The sequence below is a fragment of the Phoca vitulina genome, unplaced genomic scaffold (genome assembly GCF_004348235.1).
Source record: "Phoca vitulina isolate PV1807 unplaced genomic scaffold, GSC_HSeal_1.0 scaffold145, whole genome shotgun sequence".
In the NCBI taxonomy this organism is placed as follows: domain Eukaryota; kingdom Metazoa; phylum Chordata; class Mammalia; order Carnivora; family Phocidae; genus Phoca; species Phoca vitulina.
Genome location: NW_022589848.1, coordinates 127,922 through 149,519, shown reverse-complemented (window position 1 = coordinate 149,519; position 21,598 = coordinate 127,922). Strand labels below are relative to the sequence as shown.

At 44.8% G+C, this 21,598-nt stretch overlaps 1 protein-coding gene across 2 annotated transcripts in view; it reads right to left on the bottom strand.

Annotated features, from left to right (window-relative positions):
* Nucleotides 1–21,598, bottom strand: part of LOC116628940 (schwannomin-interacting protein 1) — a 139,320-nt gene that overhangs the window by 96,740 nt on the left and 20,982 nt on the right. The window contains exons 1-2 of one of the 2 annotated variants that reach the window (XM_032399251.1): nt 21,268–21,426; nt 20,339–21,040 (exon numbers count right to left, since the gene is read on the bottom strand). In XM_032399251.1, the coding sequence (XP_032255142.1) occupies nt 20,339–21,022 (684 nt within the window). In that variant the 5' untranslated portion in view covers nt 21,023–21,040; nt 21,268–21,426. Of the gene's footprint in view, nt 1–20,338; nt 21,041–21,267; nt 21,427–21,598 lie in introns of those variants that run through there. The other variant, XM_032399250.1, reaches the window with a different exon arrangement.

The window sequence follows — 21,598 nt, the reverse complement described above, 5'->3', positions numbered from 1 at the left end:
AAAACTCTAATACAGGTTTAATATGTGTGTACATTAGAACTAGGATTCTGTGTTTTCCAGTACTGCATGCTTCAGTGCCTGGAACGTAGTAGGCTCTCTATATTTTTGATGAATGTATAAACTGTGGTAAACCCACTGAGAAAAGGAAGCGGATAATTTGGCCCTGTAAGGGGGCTCTTGGAAAAGAGTCAACCCTGAGGACACCTCCACTAAATTCCTGTGAGCAATAAACCTCTCCTCAGGAATCTTCTAGAGTGTATCAATAACCAACGGGAAATCACATTCAGGAATTGTATTTAGTGTTTCTGAGTTTAATTTCTTACCAGTGAAAGAATGCTCAGCCCTCAGCAGGCCATTCTTAAGATTTTGTTTGATCCACAGACCCACTGTTTTAAGTGGCATGAGCACAGCGACTGCATCTTGTCATTTCTGTTATGCTGTATGTTGTAATCTAGAACATGCTTTTAGAGTAGGTTCTTATCAGTACATTGTTTTTTTGGAAAGAGTGAAATTGAAAACCTCGTCTCAAATACTGTCGATTTTAGTTTCTGCCCCAATACATTAATCTAAAGAATGTACTTTCCTGAGTGATGGGAACAGAACTCATGGACTGGGACGCTCCCCTCCACATCCCTGTCAGACATTCAGCAGAATCAGCTAAGAACAAAGGCATAGCTTAGTCTCCAGGCTGAAGGGATTGTTTCTGAGGGTCAAAAGTCATCTTGATTAGACTATTTGAAAAGTTGGGATGGTCATTCTATCTGCCATATGAAATCAGAAAAAGTAAACATTCTTTGGCTAACCTCCACCCCCGGCCGACTGAAGCCCAAGTCAAGTTTCTTTGAAATCATGCCAGATGTTCAGTGCTGGTGGACTGATTCAGGCTGAGTGAAGAGCTGGTCCAAAGGCAGGCAGAGGTGGCAGAAAGGAGGATGAGGGCCAACAAAGTAGTCAGTCCTGAGGCTGAATTTTGGAAAGCCGTTAAACTACAAAGGTATTCTCTTGGAGGGAAAAACACTAAGAATTACTTTGTTGGATTTGCTCCCCGTTCACTTAAAAAAAAAAAAAACACCCCAGAATTTGAGGAAACTGATTCACATTTCACAATGCATCCATTTGGCTCCCTAAACTCTCAGCAAGGGCCCGACTCTGGGGCAGGGCCTGGGTCAGGCTGACAGTCCCTGAGCTCCCACAGACTGAACTTACAGGCCTGAGCCAAGTCTGTGTGAACATGTGTGAGCTAAACAGGCACTGGAAAATTAGAGGAAGGTGCCACAGCAACTTCTAGTGTTTAAAAGACAGCCCAAACAAAAACGGTTAGAGGGCAGGCAGAGACTCAGACTGGACATTCAACCCAGGTGGGAGCTACTTTGAAACAAATTCCAGGTATTTGCTTCAGAGTTTAAAAGTCTTAGAATAGGGGCGCCTGAGTGGCGCAGTCGCTTAAGCGTCTGCCTTCGGCTCAGGTCATGATCCCAGGGTCCTGGGATTGAGCCCCGCATCGGGATCCCCGCTCAGCGGGAAGCCTGCTTCTCCCTCTCCCACTCCCCCTGCTTGTGCATGCACACTCTCCCTCTCTCTCTCTGTCAAATAAATAAAAATCTTTTTAAAAAAAGTCTTAGAATAAAAATAATTAGATCTGTAATGAACCTTATTAACAGAAAAAAAATGGAATGAAAACTGTTTTCTTCTCTAAACTAAGCAAAAACGTCTCATTTTGCACGCCCCCAAACCAAGAGGGAGAGAAACAACTCATTATTCTAAATCTTCAGACTGTTTAAAACAGTTTAAAACTGTTTAAAACACAACAAAAAAGAAAATACACATACAACAAAAATACAGACGATGTATTGAAATTTCCCAATCAAATGAGTATCACAAAATATCACAAAATAAGTCTGATGATATCCAGCAGTTTGTTTCATATAAACTAAGTCGTCATTGTCTGGGAGAGAATAAGCGGTTCCAGTGACAGACAGCTCTTTTGTTTCTGCAAGCAGTGGCGTTCAGTGGTACCCTGGCTGTTTTGTTCAAACTTCTGACTGACATCCTCGTTATTCAGATTGATCAGGAAAATATATTTTTCTTTTGACAGAGTTGGGCTGCTTTTAAAGGAATTACTTGTTTCACATTACATCCTTCCACCGGAGCACTCAAATTTGACACCTTGTGCAGAACTCACAACTTACCTCCCAACAAAAAAACCACTGGCCTGTGGGGATGGCTCTGTATTTACATTCAGCCACACACATCAGCATTTACCAGGGTGAGGCTGCTGGCTGTCAACTCCTGGCTCTTAGTCAATATTTAATCACTGTGCAGTTATGTAGGGAGAAGGAAACATTCCATCTCCCCATACATGCCTTAAATATGAAAAAAGCTTCATTACGTTTATAGAAGCATGGTTACGCTTTTCGGAAAGGCTATCAAATTGAGAAGTTGCACAATGGTTCTGCTATGGCGTTTTAAGTGTATTGCCATTAATAGGTGTATAAAACGAATCATACATAATTGTGATTATTTTTCAAAGTATTACAAGCCTTTGGGTTCACTCTAAAACCTTTTTTTTAATGGAGAAGGGTTAGAGAAAAATCACGCAATACTCGTGTGGTTCATAACCTCTAGCCCTAGCTCAGTCTCCAGGTTACAAAGCAAAGCAACCACGCCAAGGAGAAAATTCAGATTCCTTTTGACTTTTACTTAATGTTAAAACCTGCCCAGTTTTGTTTTTTGATAGAGATTTGTAAATAATTTTCTTAGACCCAGCATGATGCTATTTTAAAGGAATAACTAAAGGAACAGAAGCCAATGGTTAAAGAAAACGGGCACCACCCACGTTACAGGGAGTCCTTAGGCTCCAACCAGACAAAAACATTTCATGTTTCTTGTGTAGCAAATGGCTCTTCTAACAAGCTGATCACCTGAGTTGGAGACGCTTTTACCATTTAAACAAGATCTGCAATGTTCCATAGGGAAAGCTCATGCATTACTTACAGTGTCAAGATAAAAGGAAACCGGCAGTGAAGGTGAATCAGAGTAATAAGTATTTAAAATGCCTTAGCTCAAAGGCACACAGTTCTCTTTCATTCCTTCTACTAACCACCGACCAGACGAACAGGTGTGGACTTGCTCTACTGGATGACCTGTGGCAGGAAACATTTCACTTCCAAGTTGCAAACCGTATTTGACATTCAACAGGTTTTCATTGTGGGTGGGTAGACGAGAGAATTCAGCTTTACATCAGCTCCTACATTTCATTGGTCCTGCGCTGATGGATGGAGGAAGGGAGGGGTTTCCCTAACTTTCCTGCCCCTGCCTGCAGAGCACTGGAGGCTTCTGAGAGGAAGTCCCAGGACTGAGTGCTCACGCGGCTGCCATTAGAACGCCTGACTCTCTGCCCCCAATCCTGTCGGCATCTGGCATTTCAACATCTCTGCCCAGTCTCAGGTCAGTGTGCCTAAAGCTTCAGGTAAATCACAAGTAGCTCATCAGGAGAAAGGCTGGGACTCCATTTGAACATATTCCCAGCCCACAGCATCCAGGAGACTTGATAAGAAAACCCCACAAATATGCCAACTCCTTTAAACCAAAACACTCAAGAACTTCCTGGAGCCTGAGAAATTTAACATTAATTCACTACTGAATTCAAATAGCTTCTTCCCACTTAATTCCCTAAAAGGCTCCATTCCCCACAGTACCCCAGTTCTCTGGGTACAAGGAAATGGCATTTCAAGCATTGTGTCTATCATTAAACTCTTTGCAGCATAAAAAATATTTTAAATTTACTACAGGAAAATACACGGTTATTTTATTGTATAAAGGATGGCTTTTAGGCGTAGAGGTGGGAAGTTCCATAAAGGAGGTGTAGACTCAGATGCCTAGGCTATGTTTGTTAGGAAAGAGAGTAATTTTTCTCAGGCTAGTCCTGACCTGAGTTCCACAAACCTTTCCAAACTCCTTCCCTGTACCCTTGCTGTCCCCCTCCTCCCCCCTCCCTTACCCCCTCCCCCCACCCCCCATGTGGCTCCCTAGGGCGGCTCTGGCCATCCCACCCTGCACTGGGTTCCTTTCTTTCCAGGTCTTGCGTCAGCTGTCCTCCTGCAGCTGCCTCTGCAGGTGGCCAAGCCAGAGGCTTCCAGATTCCCTGACCTCCCGTCATGGCCCTTACCTCGGATATTAAATAACCACCTGAGGAAATTGTTTAATGTCCACCTCCCTCCCCAAAATAAATATGCCACTTGGACAGAGCTCATAGCCCTCTCCTCTCCCTTAGTGTCCAGCAACATGCAGCTACTGAATATAAATGGCTGTTAAGTGACTAAGTACATGAATGGGCAAGAAAAAAATCACGGGAGGCACTGGGTTCTGCTGTAGCCTGAGTCCCCTCGACTTCAGCCTACCTGACCTTCTCTCCCTCCCTGGGCCTTCAGATGGCCGTTGCTTTTGCTAGACTGCCACAGGTGACGCTATGCTGAATGTGGTCCCAGGACTTCTGCAAGGAAAGCTCTCCGGCTGTGCTGCCCAACACATGGCAAGGACTCGGGCATGGCCCATTGTTTACAGCTGCCTATAACCTAGTGACCCACAGTCCCAGTCTATAGGTAAAACAATTGATGAGGAGCAGCTAGCTCAGGGTTGGGTGTCAAGAGAGCAGGAATGCAGCGTTTTATCTCTCTGAACCTCCACTCAACCAGAGGATCATTATGATTCCTTCAAACCAACACAAAGGGCAAGTTTTTGACTGTCTTAATGGACTTAGCCAGATTTATGGGAATAAGCATAGGGGTATTGGTGGGGACCTTCAAAGCGAAGGGAAGAAACATAAAGCCATGCATTTATGTTGAATGATTTATTTTTTTAAAGATTTTACTTATTCATTTGAGAGAGAGAGAGAGAGAGAGCATGCAAGTGCGGGGAGGAGTAGAGGGAGAGGGACAAGCAGATTCCACGCTGAGTGCAGAGCCCAGCACAGGGCTCAATCCCACGACCCCAAGATCATGACCTGAGCTGAAATCAAAAGTCGATGCTTAACCAACTGAACCACCCCTTGAATGAATTTTTAATTAATTAATTTAAAAAAAGTTTCCATTTATGAAGAATTCTCAAATAGCAGCATGTGGGTACAAGCAGATACTGTATATCCAGAGATTACATATGTTCGGACTTAGCAAAGACAAGCAGTTATTATGTAATGAATGTCAGAGAGGCTAAATCCCAAGTACCTGGTGCAGCAGTTTTACTAGTTGAAAATGGAAAGCACATGGCCCTTGGAGCCAGTGAGACCTGCGCTAGCTCTGTGATCCTGCCAGAAGCCTCAGTTTCCTTGTCTGTGAAATGGGAGTAACAGCATCCACCTCGCCTCACTGTGAGCATTAGGCACAATAAATGAAGAGTAGCCAGCTCACTACCTGCCCATAGTTGGCACTCAGTAAGTAATAGCTGTTGTTATTATCATTGAAACAGGTTTGACACATGTCTCTCCCGTTCTCACAGCAGCGTCACCCTCTTCGACAGCACGAGGCACGTTGGCGTGTTTACGGGATTCGGGTCAGCCTCCCCCACTGGGCTGCAAGCTCCAGGAGGGCAAGAAGCCCCATGACGTGACTGCTCCATGTGAGCCTCTGCTCAACCTTACCCTCTATACCTAACACATAGGAGGCACTCAGTATGTCTTTACTGACTGAATAGGCCATGAAGAAAAACAACGGCCTATCTTAAGGAGAGACCTGGCAGACATCATCGTGTGGACTGTGCTTTGCTGAAAAGCTTCATGGAAGCAATTTTAAAATCCAGCTCTTATTCCAAAATGAACTCAGAAAGCTTACTCCTTCAAAATTCAGAGACTTGCTACCCTTAGATCACACAAGAGCATAGTTTCTAGAAAATAAAGAATGGTTAGAAGACATTCTTTAATTCACATTAAAATACTAGTTGTTTTTATCCCAATAATTATAAGGAGGCTACGACTACTATTCTGGGCCAGGTCTGTCTGATTCCAGAGCCTGCTGATGACTACCCTCCTTATACAAAGTCTCAGCTGCATCACAAGAACACATCTGGACTGGCATCAGAGGGTGCTGGGGTAATGTTTGCTGACGTTTCAGCCCCGTGTTTGAATCTTGGTATTAGCTTCACCAGCCATAGGTTGAACCCCATGTGGTCCAGTTAGCTTTGATCCTGATGTCTCCCTTAGATCTGCCCAGTCACCCCATGAGTCATAGGAGTAGAATGAGGGTGTGCGGACAAGATGCCCTGGGCAGATGAGCCTACGACATCCAAGCGGGATGTCAATGTTCTGTTTATGACACCTCCAAAGTCTCTCCTGCTCTGTGTGCCTATTTCCTCATCTGTAAAATGAAGCGGACTGGGCCAGATGAGCTCTAAATTCCATTCCACCTTTGATATTCAATGATTCTGTGAAAGACTGAAAAATATTATTCTATTTAGTGATATTGGGCCTACAGATACATGAACTTGATTCATAAGTCAAGAGACTGCTGTCATCAGTTAGGGTTCCTGATTTGAAAGCAATAAAACCCACATCAGCTGACCTAAACTCACAGATTCAACAGGAGGTAGACACTAGGGCAGCACAGAGAAAGCCAGGGAGGCAGGGCAGGTCGGGAAGCAGAAGTGGGCCATGGTCCCTCAGGGGAAGACCCTGGCAGCCGGCATCACTATGAGGGCCTCCAGCTGTCCTGAGGGCCTTGCAGTGAGTGCTCTAGACCCCTAGTCCCAGGGAAGCATAGCCAGGGGAGGGAGAATCTGGGGCTGAGGTTCCAGAACATGAGTTAGCCACTTGCAATTACCCTCCCACCAAAATCACACACAGCAGGGAACGGGTAACTCCCTAAAAGGAACCTGGGCGCTCTTAGGAAGGGTAACTCACGTGGGGCGCAAAGCCCAAGAACATCCACCATGGGAGGAAGAGCCTAAGAATATAGAGGTCGGTGATGCCAAAATATCCTCTCCTCCAGCACAGCATCTAATGAATTTCAAGAGAGTATATAAATTTGAAACATTTATTCAAAACATTCTGGTCTAGAAAGCACAGTTTCCAATGTGACTTTATGGGTTTTGCTGAAAGAAACATTTACTGAGTAGTATCATAATCCGCAATACATTGAACATGTAATTAGTAAAAGAATTCTGGGAAATTTAAACAAGCCTAAGAGGAAATCACTGATCCTGTCAGCTGAGCCAGGCCACCAAAGGCAGGGAATGACTAACCAGGAAACCCTCTTCATGAGAAATCACTGAGTCATGGGGACATCCTGCTGCTGACAAAACTCTGTCTGGTGCCCATTAGTAGCTTAGTTTTTAAAATTCTGATGATTTCGGTCAACAAATACTGAACATCCTGACAGTTCAGTCTCCTTTCTTTTTCCACGCCTGCAAGAGTCTCAAACCCGCTTCCTCATTATTTCTAATCTGTGAAATCTCTCACATGTGTTTCCGCGACTTATTACTCATTTCACATCTTGAGTGACATTCATCCCCTAAGTCACTTACAGCTCTCTCTAGTCAACTGTAACTTACTCCCTTCTGCCTGAACTTTCATGCCAGTCACAGAGCCTTCACAATTCAACCGGAAGCTTAACTTTAAAGAAGTATACTCCCAAGCCGAAAAGCTGTTTCCTAAAAACAAACAAGCAAGCAAGCAAGCAAACAAACAAAAGATCTGGATGTTGGTGAGCCAAATAACATTCCCAAGGACAGTGAAAATTTGTGGCCATTTATAGCCCACAGAAAAGAGCCCATGGGCAAGTATGTAATTTATGCTACCCTCGGGAACTCCGGACACAGCCCCTCACATCCACCCTCCTGGTTAGAGAAGCTGTGCCCTCTACAGGTCTGCATATGCTACTCTCTCTACCTGCCTTGCTCTTCTTCATTGCACACGCTTTCCCCACAGGGCAGCTGCAGAGTTTCCACCGAGGAGGGACAGAGGAAGGCAACCTGGTTGGCAGAGGGGCTAGGAGAATGGTCTTCAAAACACACTTACAAGCAAACACACAGTGGAATATTTGCTTAGGTTTCAGGTTCCCTTGGGATGACTGTGGGGAGGTAAGGGAGACTATGGAGGGACAAAGCTCTCCCCTCTCTCAAGCCGACAAGGATATATTACTCATTACCTTTGTTGACTAGATTTTAATTGTAAAATCTAATATAAATCCAAATAAAGCCAGGAGTGTAGGTAATAATACTGTGTCCATGTTCATTTCTTAGTTTTGACAAATGTGCCGTGGTTATATGAGATGTTAACATCAGGAAGAGCTGGTGAAAGATATTCATGAACTTCCTGGACTATCTTTGTAACTTTTCTGTAAATCTAAAGTTATTCCAAAGTAAAAAGTCATGTCTAAAAAGCAAAATGAACAGTGTTTCCTATTTTTCTAAAGGAAAGTGAATCAAGACCCCAAACTTGTCTCGTTTGCTTGAAATCTGTGTTGACTTTGTACTTGGGAGCCAGTGGTTCTAAAGAGGAAAAAAAACAAAACCCAAAACTTCGCAACCTCTATGCTTCCAACAGTATATTATGTAGTAACAGCTGGAGTTAAATAAAATCTAAATATGATTCAGCAATCTTGAAGTTTCATTAGATTCCATATAATAACAAGAAATTTTATCAAAACTCACCTCTACTGCCACCCCTTGAATTAAATGGTCTCAGACGAATTTCCAGCAGATGAAAGAACTGAGACCACATATCCTGTGTGTGTGTGTGTGTATGTGTGTGTGTGTGTGTGTGTGTGTATGTGTGTGTGATTGTTTAAGGTAACTTTTTCTTAAAGAATTCCTCCCTTTTCATTAATCATAAGTAATGAAAAATAAATCACAGTATACTTCCCTGACTCCAAATAAAAAATCAGTTTTTGAACTGCTTTGAATATGAAAGAGAAAAGTAAATTCTAAGTAATGGGATGTGTATAAAAATTAACTAAAACAGAATAAGGTGTATGCTGTTAGCTTTCCCCCCTGCTCCCGGATGTTATTGTTTCAAATTATTTTAAGCCCTGAAAGGGGTGGAGGAAGCTACTCTGGTGTCAGTAAATCAGAACATTGCTTCATGAGTTTTCTTCCCTAGCATCTCTCATTTCTAGTATCTCACCAGACCTCTAGCAAGCCCCCGCCGCCCCCACTTCAGGAAAAGTCATTGAACCTCTCTGGGCCTCAGGGTTCTCATCTGTAAAGAGAGACTAGGTTTGGTGTGGGATGGGAAGCTGGTAGCCCAAAGACCATATTTTGAAGAACTGATATGCTTGTTAGCCCTACAAAATTATGTGGCTTTTTTTTTTTTTTTTTTGAGTTACTTGTCAAAGTTTCATATTCAAGATATTTCTCATAAAAGCTTGGTCTCGGGCTTCTCCTGATATATCAGAACGTTGACTATATTCTGGCATGGCAACAAGTCAGTCAGTGTGTTAGAACAGCTGCCCCTTTATGTCTGGGACACGCCGTCCAGTTCACCACGGTCCTGCTTCCCTGTGACGCCCTGCCCTCGTGAGTTACCTACACAGCTCTGGAAGCATCTGGGTTTGCCATCCTTACTATGGAATCCCTCCCAGCTCTAATATTTGGATTCCCAGTGTAATTGCTTATTAGGAAATTGCTAATTAGGCTGCCAGCACACTGGAATATTCTGTAGGGGTCTTACTTATAAGTTAGTGCACACACAACAGTTATATATTGGCTTTGTTGAGTGTTTCTGTATGAAACACAAGAAACATAAATCTAATACTGAAACCACCATACCATAGTAGAGCAGGTATTCAAGAAGTTTTAAAACCACTGCTACCTCAAGTTTTTCTTCTAGAACAAGATCTGACTTTAAGGGCTGTTTGGGTCAGACTGTGTGGGGCCATTGCAGGCTGAGCAACAACTCTAACAGGAGATCACTAGTTACATAACTTAAGTATTCAAAAATAAAATCCCAGTGGTCTTCTCTCTTACTCCTTACCAATTTTAGAGTGGAAATAAAAAGGACAGAGCACTCAAGATGCAGTTGCTCATAATAAAATGTCAGACCAGGTCAAATGGACCAAAAATTATGTAAGATTTCACAAAGAAAAAAAAATTGTCTGCAATTTTCATAAGTGGTATAATTTTTAGCTACTGGTGCCATGAGGAGAAAAACAGAAGGCTAAATTGGTTTTGAAACTATTTGAAAACATGTTATTTTTATAGGAGTTGAGATTAGCCTTTAAGTTCTCTTCTAAGGAGACACTGTGCAGGTTCCCACAGGTCCAGACCCTTCTTTAGAAATAAGTTTCACGCTACTCTTTCTTTGCATGGGGAAAAGGGGGGAACCAACCATTGTGCTGCTGGACTTGACGCTCAAAATGCCCCAGCATTTCATAACACAGCAGCTTTTTTGGTTCTGTTTTTATTTTTTAATGGTCTAACCTCAAATCTAAATTTACAACACTGCTGGAGATCTTAGGCATTATAAGGAAATTACCTCATTCCCTTTAAACTTTTTTAGACAGCAAAATTCTTTCCATGTATGGCAAACCCAGAAGGAAGCAGAATCAAATGATGTTAGTTTAGTAGTTGCCATGACTTACCTGTTGTTTCGTTCTGAACATGCCTACAATGTATTTGCGAGTGAGGGGCCCCTTGGCCACAGCTAGCGGGCCTGGAAGAGTGCCCGTCCTCATCTCCTCATCACCAGCTGGTCCATGAGGACACCTGGCCAAGGGCCCTGGTCATCAGAGGTGCCCAGAACTGGATGAACCATTTTCATACAGACTTTGAATTGGTTCTCTACAGGCTGAGGATCACAGTTGGGGGGACCTAGGGGAGGTTGCAATGGGTATGCACCACTGAGGGGGCAACACCGTGCCAGATGAGCTCACCCAGGCTCAGGGAGGTCCTGACGGGAGATCTGCTGCCCAGAGGCCTGGCTGTGAGGCTATAGAGATTGCGCTCTGCTCTCCGCCCTTTTCCAAGCACACTAAAAACCAGCCTCATCTGCCTGGGCAAGTGCAGCAGCACCTAGAAAAGCCCAACCCACAGTTTCTTGCTAGATGCTTTTTGTAAAAAAAAAAAAAAAACAAAAAAAACCCAACTCTGGATAACTCAGACATTCATTTCTACAAGAAAGAGTTTTGAAGGATCAATCATCTCTATTAGGACATGGGTTTTTGACAAAACCCTCTTGAATTGATATATTTGCAGAAATCAGCTGTTGACTAATTAGTGTAAAGCAATTACACTGGGAATCCAAATTGACTAATGCATGGCTTCTTGTAATCCATAAAAATTGAAGCTTTTTAAAAATATATATATATATATACTATACTAATATCCCAAGGAAGAAAGATCCACAATCACTTTCAAGAACATAAATGCCAAGGAGTAACTTTGAGAAATGGAAGGAAATAAAAGAAGAAAAAAGATGAACATGATACTGTTGATGATGGATATACCAAAAAACGTCATTCAATTACAAATAAATATAAAATATTTGGGTGGAGATTCAAGGGTATCAGTAGAATGTACAGATATAAGTGGCAATTATTAAGAAATCTGATATACAAAACTAGATGGAAGAAAACTGGTTAACTCTTTTGCTTCCAGTAAGCTTTGCTGTAACTTCACATCAGTTACAGGTAACTCAAAAATATTTTACAAGTACTTTTAAAAAACCATCAACCTGGAGCTGAACAAACACTGGTTGAGTTCATTCCTATCACCTGAGTACTTCATGGCCTAAGCCATCATCTTTCGGATTATACAAACTTTCTGGAGAAAATACCACCGAAGTAGGGAAAAATGGGAATAACCCAAAATGACACACACATTGAAAAATAGATCAGGTGGGGACAATAAGATGAGATTAAGTATGTGCAGGAATGGAAACAGAGAAAGACAAGTGACAAAGATTGGTGATAGAACATGCTTGACATAATAATTTAACAGATATATAAGGAAAATAACATCACAAAAGTGAAGTGGTAGCCAAAAACGAAACAAAGCAAAGAAACAAACCAAGAGCATCTGAAACAATGCGGGCTCTTACAGATTTGATGAGGCTTGGCTAAGTGAAGGAGAATGGTTATTATGAGTTTCCTGGCCCTGACAAGAAGAATTAGTGATGGCTCAGTTCTACACATTTAAATGGGAAACGAAGAAACATCATATGGGGAACACAAAAACCCAAACACATCTCCCTTTCCTGATGTCCACTTTTCTATTCCTTGTTCTCACCCACATTCTGACGAAGCCTGATGTCCTAGTGCAGACTATTTCATGGGCTACTACTGAACTCCACAAATACTTTTCTTTCTCGTTTTTTCTTGTTAATTTCCCCTCTGGGAGGCTTATAATCAACTATTCACTTAAAGCTCTACTTGCATGTGGGTGAGCTGCACAGAGATCTTCTCCCCCCTGTCTTTCTGAGCTCAGGCTCGACCTCACAGCCTGACAGTCCACGGAAGGACTTTGTCTGTAGAAGTGACCTGCGGAAGGGTGAACCCAAACCCTCACTGCTCCCCTCTCTGCCTCCCAGAACTCAGGCGGCTCCTTGCAGAGTTCTCAAGGGCCAGTCATCCTCTGGCCCCACAAGAGGGAAGAACTGTGTGGCCCAGTGGTGGAAAGGAGGCTGGACGGACAGGAAAAGGAACAATGACAGAAAATATCGTTGACCCAGGGAGAGCACTGTTTTGTTGATAGGAATACACACAGTGATGAGCTGAAGTCTGCATGGAAGAAAGCAATTTTATAATTGTCTGAAAATGCTGGTTTAACAGAAGAAAAAGAGAAACAAACAATAAAATGAAAACTTCTGATCAAGTGCTAAAAAGTAGAATCTACTTCCAGACTCGGACAGGCCTGGGCTGAGGACGCTGGGGGAAGCTGAGTGAAGGTATTTAATCTCCACAGACCTATTTCTGCCCTTGAAAACGATGAGGGTTTGATGAGATGACCTCTCGGGTCCTTTCTATCTTTAAAATCCTATTACTTTTCTACTTAAAAAGTTTAATTTCATAATTGACACTTAAGTTTCCACAGAAGTTGTATGCAAAATAATCTTCTGGTCACTGACAGTATAAAACATCATCTGTCCCATCTAACAGCTCAAGGAGCCAAAAGTGGTTAAGAAAAGCATTTGCAAAAGCCCTTTTTGTTAAAATACTTGGGACTGAATTTCAAAAGTAAGAAAACAAGACCATTCATGTCTTCAGGGGTAAAGGTCTAGGAGTAAAAACAAATTTCTATTTTTAAATGCAAATGTAATGTCACAGAGTTTAGACATGGACCTGGAATTATGATTACTAGCACTTGCGTAGGTAAGACACATACCCATGAAAAGATAATTGAGAATATCAATTGACATATCACTGAAAGAGCCCGGAAGCAGAGTCAGAAATTGACAGGTCTGGTCTGAGTTTTGTCGGGTCTGAGACTTCAGGTAAATCCCTAAATCTTGCTGGGCCTCAGTATTATCATCTTTAAAATGGAAATAAGTACTGCCTTGTGCACATTTTAGGTGTCATAAGGATGGAATGTGATAACATGAAAACACTTAAAACTAGAAAGTTTTTTTTTCAAAACCTAAGTATGCGGAAGTGGTACACAAGTGGAATAAAAAGTTCAGAAGAGCGAGATGATCAGGTACAGTTTCCCAAAGAGGGGAGGCCCTGAATCAGAGCGGGCCATGGAGAAGCAAGTGCTGGGCAGTTCGGTGGACAGTAGCATCTGGACCTGCTCCGAAGAAAAGGGCTCATGCCGGGCCTTCCTGAGTGAAGTAACAAGGAATGCCAGGCAAAGGATCTGGAGTTGAAAGTGTGGCAGAGCTGGAAAAAGATGGGAGGACGGTGACAGGATGTCAGCGGTGAGATGTTCAAAGAGCTCCATGAATGTGTGATGAGAATGTCTACATCTGTTTTTCAGATACGCACCCTGAAAATTTTCCTTAGGACGTTTTAAAGGACCCTATGTGCAAAACAATCGGTGGGCAAAGATCTCCTTCCGTCCAACTACAACACTTTCAAATGTTCCGCTAGAGGATGAATCATGTGATGGTAGTTTAAATACACACACAGCCCCAGAACGTGTAGTTCACCTGCAACCTGATGTTTTTGTAACCCAACCATATATTTCTTTAAAGTCTTGAGTACACGCTAATGGATAGAACAGCCTTTGCAGCTCGTAAACAAATATCAACATCAATTACAAAAACAGGCAATGATGGCACTAAACATTTCAAAGTAAAAGGTTGAAGCACAGAGTACATTAAGTCCTGGTAGTTTCTGGTTGTGATTAAAAAAAAAAAAGATTTAACAATGTCATGTAGCGCTCTCCTACAGGAATAAGAGATAGTTGCACACCACACAGAATATTTTCACTGCTGTGCCCCAGGCTGCCAAAGCACATGACTTATTAAACTTACAAATTTTACAATATTTTGTAGGAGTAATAAAGACCTCTTAATTCAGTCTATAAAAATGGGAATTCATATAATTTAAACATAGCCCAAGCAACTACAGAAACAAGCTACTTTAGCCATTCCAGCTACTTCAGCCGATCATTGATGGGGAAGGAGGACCTGGGCTAGAAGGCTTACAGAGTAATACATTGAAAACAACCTGGGGGCGCCTGGGTGGCTCAGTCATTAAACGTCTGCCTTCGGCTCAGGTCATGGTCCTAGGGTCCTAGGATTGAGCCCCACATGAGGCTCCCTGCTCGGCCGGGAGCCTGCTTCTCCCTCTCCCGCTCCCCCTGCTTGTGTTCCCTCCCTCGCTGTCTTTCTCTCTGTCAAATAAATAAATAAAAATTAAAAAAAAAAAGAAAACAACCTGTGTTTACTACCATTCTAGGAAGAAATATAGGCAATTTAAAGTTTGCTACTAGTTAATAGTACAAACAAATAAAAAGACAAATTATTTTCAAGTACTTAGGAAAAAACTTCATCAGGAGAATTTGCTGTCAACCATATCGATTAAAATTATTCTTATCTTCTCATTAAAAGAGGAAACGCACCTGTCACAGGCACTAAAAATAACAAAACCATAATTAAAATGTGTTGGGTCTACAACTAGAACTCTTCTCTAATTTAAAAATGGATATTTTTGAACAATGGGTGTAATGACTCTGGTTGGGTGGAAGATGGGATCCTGGTGCTCTCTCACTGTTTTAAGAGAGAGGGAAGCAATCACCCCAGTCACCTGAAGAGAGATATTTTGCAAGTCCCCAAAGACAGAGATGGAACAGAGCAAACAGTGGGAGAGGAAGCCAAGGTTACAGTGAGTACATGAATAATTGTGGTGACAGAAGCATAAAAGGGTGCAGCTTCTTTGGAAAACAGGCAACCCCCAAAGTTCCCTACCATATGATTCAACCCTTCTACTCCTAGGTATTTACCCAAGAGAAATGAAAGAATATGTTCCTACAAATGAATGTTCACAGCACTTTCATTAGTAATAGAAACTAGAAACAACTCAAACGTCCATCAACAGAGAAATAGGGTATCTCCATAAAATGAAACACTACCTAGCAACAGAAAGTAGTGAGCTATTGCTCTACACAATAACACAGATGAATCACAAAATAATTACATGCTGAGTGAAAGAAGCCAGACAAAAACTGAGTACATATTATATGATTCTACTTACATTCATTTTAGAAAAAACAAGCTAACCTACAGTGATAGAAATAAGACCAGTGGTGGCCAAGGGACAGGATGGGGAGATTGCAAAGGGGCACGTGGATACTTTTTGGGGTGAGAGATATGTTCATGATCTTAATTTTGGTGTTGGTTTCACAAGCGTACACATATATCAAAACCGACCAGATTGCACACTTCAAATGTGTGCGGTGGACTGTCAACTCTACCTCAACGGTTAATTTTTTTAAAAAAAAGAATCAGAAGTGGGAAAAGAGAGAGAAAAAAGAGGGTGAGTTTCCAGAGACAGAACAGGCTCAACTTGGAGGACCACACACACTGAGGACAGAAAACCTCACAGAAAGACGACTGAGAAAAAGAGGTGGAATAATAGTCCATTTAGGAAGAGGAGTACCTTGAGACAATGGGCACTGTCACCCCACCTGGCCATGCGGAGGGGAGCCCTTGAGTAGGTAGAAGAGTGATCTGGAGACAAAGTAAGATCCAGGAGAAGCAGAAGAAAAGAAAGTGGACTGCTTGGGTCTGTGCTGCGAAGAGGGAAACCGGGGTTTCCCTCCGATTGCCCAAGCCAGTTTACCAGTCATAGTAGGCAGGGAAATGAGAATTCAGGGTTGAATACGAATATCGGGGAGGAGGTCTCCCTTAAACTTGCCACAGCTGGTTCTAGATCTGACGTCAAAAGCACCAATCCCCAGTATCTTTCTTTACTCCTTAACTGTGTGGGGCCCTTGATGCTAATGCAGGCCCAGGGCAGGACTGTGGGAAACAGGTGGATACCAGAGGCCCAGGGGCTGGCCAGCTGGAGGGGGCGCTTCTGGGGGCAGTTCTGGTGTTGGGTGAACGGCTCCTCCTCCCCATGTGTGTGTGTCAGGCATTTGTGCCAAGCAGGAGGGAGCTACTGGGGATAAGGCAGTGGAAAAAAGAGACCTTGCAGCCCTCAAGGCTCCGACATCAAGATGGGGGGGGGGGGGTTGCTCCATCAAGGAGGTTGGGCCACCTGAGGGCAGGCAAATTTGTCTAGCAGGATAGCAGGATGGAAGGTCACCACAGTGTTTCCTTCAGGACTTCCTCTGGCACCTCAGAGCCCTGACCCCAAAGACAGTTCCGGCACCATCTAAGCCCCATCCTCTTCAGCTGACACTAAGGGAGAAATAAGCTGCTTAAACCCTTTCACACACAAAAAGGTAAGCCCTAGGGTTAAATCCCACCTAAATGTTGTATGTTTTTTAATTTGCCTCTAAATTTTCCCTAGATTAGGAATGGCTGATGGTCAACACAATTTTGAGATCTCATCCTTCCTTTTGAGATCTTGCTGCAGCCATTATTCCATTAAAACAAACCAAAACTAAACCAGGCCTGTGAGAAGAGACTCCGAAATAATGGGATTTTGATTATTTCCTAATTTACTTAGGTCCTTAATATTTACCAGGAAGCATAAGAGGGGACTTGTCGTTAGGAAATCTAGGGAGGGGGAAGCCTCTTTCCTTCCCTTTTACTTCAAATTGATTTTAGCCTTAAAATAAGAAAAAAACCTTAGTCTGGTATAAGAAGAAAGCTTTCCCTAGGTTACTTAGTGGGCTCTTAGGCAAATCACTTAACTTCAATGGGCCTCAATTTTCTCAGCTGTTAGATGAGGGGGTTAGCTTAAGTCTGGGGCAACTGGGCCTAATAAACCATTCATTCATTCATTCATTCATTCATTCTGTATTTGAGAACCTACTGCATCCCAGGCACTAGGTTACAGCAATTAAAAGAGAGGCAACACTACAACTTGATTCTAGAGAAACCAAAAATGAAGGGGAACCAAACAAGATAATGTCAGGTAGCGGTAAGCACTAAGAAAATACACCAGGGTGCCTTACTTTACTTTGGGGAAGGTGGTCAGGGCTGTGAGAGGTGAGTAGTCTCGAATGATGGAAAGCAATCAGCCACTTGATTCACAATAGAGGCAACCCTACTGGGGGTTTTCCTTCAGGTGGGCAAAGCTTATTTGGTTCTCTTCATAGGTAAAGGAGACAATATCCCTCTTTTTCATTTTATATCCTTCCTCCCAGTACTCTGTATTAATTCCATTTATATACACTTTTATTTTTATTTTTACTTTTTTTAAGATTATGTATTTATTTGACAGAGAGAGAAAGAGAGAGAGAGGGCACACAAACAGAGGGAGCTGAGTGGCAGAGGGAGAGGGAGAAGCAGACTCCCCGCTGAGCAGGGAGCTGGATGTGGGCCTCCATCCCAGGACCCTGGGATCATGACCTGAGCCTGAGCCGAAGGCAGACTCTTAACCGACTGAGCCACTCAGGTGCCCCATGTACACAACTTTTTAAGGAGGAGCAGAAGTATTTGACTTGAACAACTTCCTCTAGATAGGATTTCTCTTCTACAGGACTCCTTTGTTATTCTCAAGTTTCTGTCCTCATAGTTATAAATTCTCCCACTTATTCTGGGCAGGAGTAAACAGGATTTAAATCAGTGTTTTTCAAATTTCATGATAACAACCCACAGTGAGAAATAAGTTTTACATCATGACCCAGTGTATAAAACCAAAAGTTTTTAAAACCAAGCTTACTGTAACTACCCGCAATGGACGGTAGTATATTCTATTTTATTTCATTTCTTTTTTAAATGCTAAGATGATTTCATCAGTAACTTACAGTATGAAAAACACTATTCTAAACCGACACTGGCTAGTAATTTTGTTATTAACAAACCAAAAAATGGTAAAATTGATTAAACAACCTCAAAGGCTCTCCCCTCCCCTTTTTCTGTACACATACTTGCTTTAAAGAAATGGGTTCCAAATTTCTCTGTGTAACTTGTGGAGGAAATTCCCAGAGGGGACATTTTCAGAGGGACTGGGGTGGAGGGTGGGGAGCCAACATATGCAAATTGTTCAACAGGTGAGGCGACACCTTTAGTTTCAAAGATTGCCCAAGAAGGAAAGACTCATAAAGTCTTCACAATAACAACGAGGCTGTGGGTGTGTGTGTGTTGGGGGAAGGGATGCTGTTAAGTAATTTATTAAATTTTAAGTTCCTAGAGGGGAGTCAGTCTGCACCCTTACCTCTCCTCACCATAATTCCAGTCTCACATGGACAGATACGTAACTGCAACACTGAGAATCAGACCTTGCATTTAGCACATAACACACAGGTGCTCAGTAACATTTTGTTTCATAACTTTTAAATAATGGAGCTCACTGTCATCATCAAATCCTAACTTTATGTGTACAGCAATCATTATGTTCTCCTGGAATGTAAAAATGTCATGCAGTAGTAAATGAAATGTGTTTATCTTCAAGTCATTGTTTAAGTCCAGGGAGCTTAATCAGGTATTTTTCTCAAGCACTAAGTGGGAAAGGGATGTTTTCCATTGCAAGGTAAAAGAGAGAGGAGTAGCTGTAATGGAAAGAGTCCACATCTGCTAGTGGCCATGGTAAACAGCTGGGATTAAAATGAGTGTGTTAATTTAATAGGTAGTCTCTCAAGGGACACTAACCAGTGGGCTCAGTCAGCCAAGAGCTCTGTCTGATAGAAACCGTGCCAATTTCCCCGTGAGTCGCAGTTACTGTCCTCACCCCTGAAGTCAGAAGTGCATGCACCCAATTTCCAGTAGCCCCAGGGCCCTGGAGCCGAAAAATTACACCTGCAAGCAAGCATTCTCCTGCACTGCCGTACCGCTGCTACACACAGAAAGCAGCGCAGTGAAGCTGGGGGCCCTTCAGCCCCATTTAGGGGCATCATTAACGATTTCAAATTACAACTGTTGCTTTATCTCACAACAGTGATAAACAGCGGAGCTACATTCATGATGTTTTTCTTTTAAGTCATTTATTTGCTCTCCTCTCAGGGGCAAGAAAGATGAGACAAGTGCAAACCTGCCAGAGCTTCTTATTATAGATGGAGCCCTCCTCCTCTCCCTCTCTCGGTTCCACTTCAGCACCCCTCCCTCTCTGGATTTCCTGAACTGAGGCAGTAGCCTCCGGTAAGGAACTGCAAGTGGCTCCTTTTCAAAACAAGGAGGGATTCACCAGAGAGGCTGAGGCGACAGAGGCAACAACCACTCCCTCACCCTAGCAGGTCAATTCACCCCATTCCCCAGGTCAACAATAGGTCAGGTTTCAGAAAGGAACGAAGTCTTAGAGGAGGGCGGCCACCCATTCAAATTCAGGAGCATCCTCTTAAACGCGAGATGTGACAAACCCTGCTGCCATACCGGAGGTGTGGGCAGGCGACTGTGAGCGTGGGCACGGGGACAGCCTATATATAGGCGAGACATCACTGGTAACGAAGGGAGACCCACCACGGTCGACAAAGCCACAACTATTACGACTTGAAATATCACCCGCAGGGCACTGGCCTCGGTGCCAAGATCTCCCCGGATTTATTTTCAGGCAAGTGACTCACAACCTCGTCTCCATAAGTAATTCCATTAAAATGAGTCGCCGGTTCCACTAACCCGACTTTCCGCTGCCCTCTGGCTGCCACTCCCTCCTCTCCGCCCATCAGGCAAACCCAGACAGCTCCCAGACTGAGCAACCGTACCCCAGGGGAGCAGAAGGCAGGCTCTTAGGCCCGGCCCCCTCCCTCGGGGAAGGATGAATGGGGCCGGAGGCGGGTGGGAGCGCCAGGAGGGTGCGTGCGGGCGGTGCGCGGGGTGTGTACGCGTGTGTGCGCGCGTGGGCACGCACCCCGGCCAACTTACGGAGGTGGAGTTGGTCCTCGCTTGGCCCTGGTTCCGCACCTCCTGCTCCCGGAACTGCAGTCCAGCCAGATGCTTCTCCAGTGCCTCCCAGTCCATAGGGGGCACCGGGGGCTCCTCCGGGACGCACGTCCCACCGTCGGTGGGCTGAAGGCAGAGGACCCCAGCCGCCGGGCCCCGGCCGCCACGTCGGCCCCGCGCCGGCTGGGGCTTCTGCACCGCCCGGCGGGGGCCCCGAGAACCGCTGGGCCGGCCGGCCACCACCACCACGTTGCCATTGTGCCTGAGGTCCTGGGGGTCGTGCGGGTGGAGGTTGCCGTTGGGCACAGGAGGCGGCATGACAGTGGTGGCGCCCTTGCCCCTGCCGCCGCCGCCGCGGGTCCTGGCGCTCACGTCCCCCGGCTCCCGGGCCGGACAGCGGTCATCCCGGTACCCCCGCTCGTCGCGCTCGTCTTCCTCTTCCTCCTCCTCCCCGTCCTCCTCCGGCGCCCACTCATCAATCACCTTCTTTTGGTAGACCGGGAAGGGCTCCTCATAGTCCTCCAGGGCAGACACCAAGTCCAGGCTGCCCCCCGGCGACGACGAGGATTTGCACTCGGAGCAAGGGGTCACTTTGGTGGAGTTGGACTGCGAACTGGCGCGGCTGCTGCTGCTGCTGCTGCTGCCGGCGTCACTGCCTAGATCCATCCCATCCTCTCGGTAATCCTGGGGGGGGGGGGGGGGGGGGGGGGGGGGGGGGAGGAGGCAGAGAGTGAGCTGCCGGGCCGAGCCTGCTCCGGCCGCCCGCCGCCCGCCGCGAGCACCCCGGCCCAGTGCCCCGCGCCCGCCTGGCCTGAGGTGCGCCCCCCAAGGAGGCTTGGGAACCGAAGCCGGCACCAGCCTGAGGCTTCCCTTAGCCGACCCCTCTCACCATACTCCTCCCAGTAACTAACCCTCAAATTAGCAAAGGGGGTGCCCAGCCATCAGCGCGGACACTTTCCATAAGAGGGGCCCCGGGGCTCGCATGGACTTTGTTGTAACCATTTTGCGCCGGGCGCGCCCCTGCACCCCGCCCCAAGGATTCTCCGAGCACCACTTTCCCAGAGAATTATAATTCCCTGGGGGCGGGACCGAGAAGAGGGTGGGCGCTACTGAATTCGCACACCGTTCCGGGCGCCGAGACCACCCCCCGCCCCGGCCCCGCCTCGCCCCGCCCCCGCCGGCGGCGGGGAGCCGGGCTCTGATCGTTAGCTGAGCTTTACTTTCTAAGGAACCGCAGGCTGC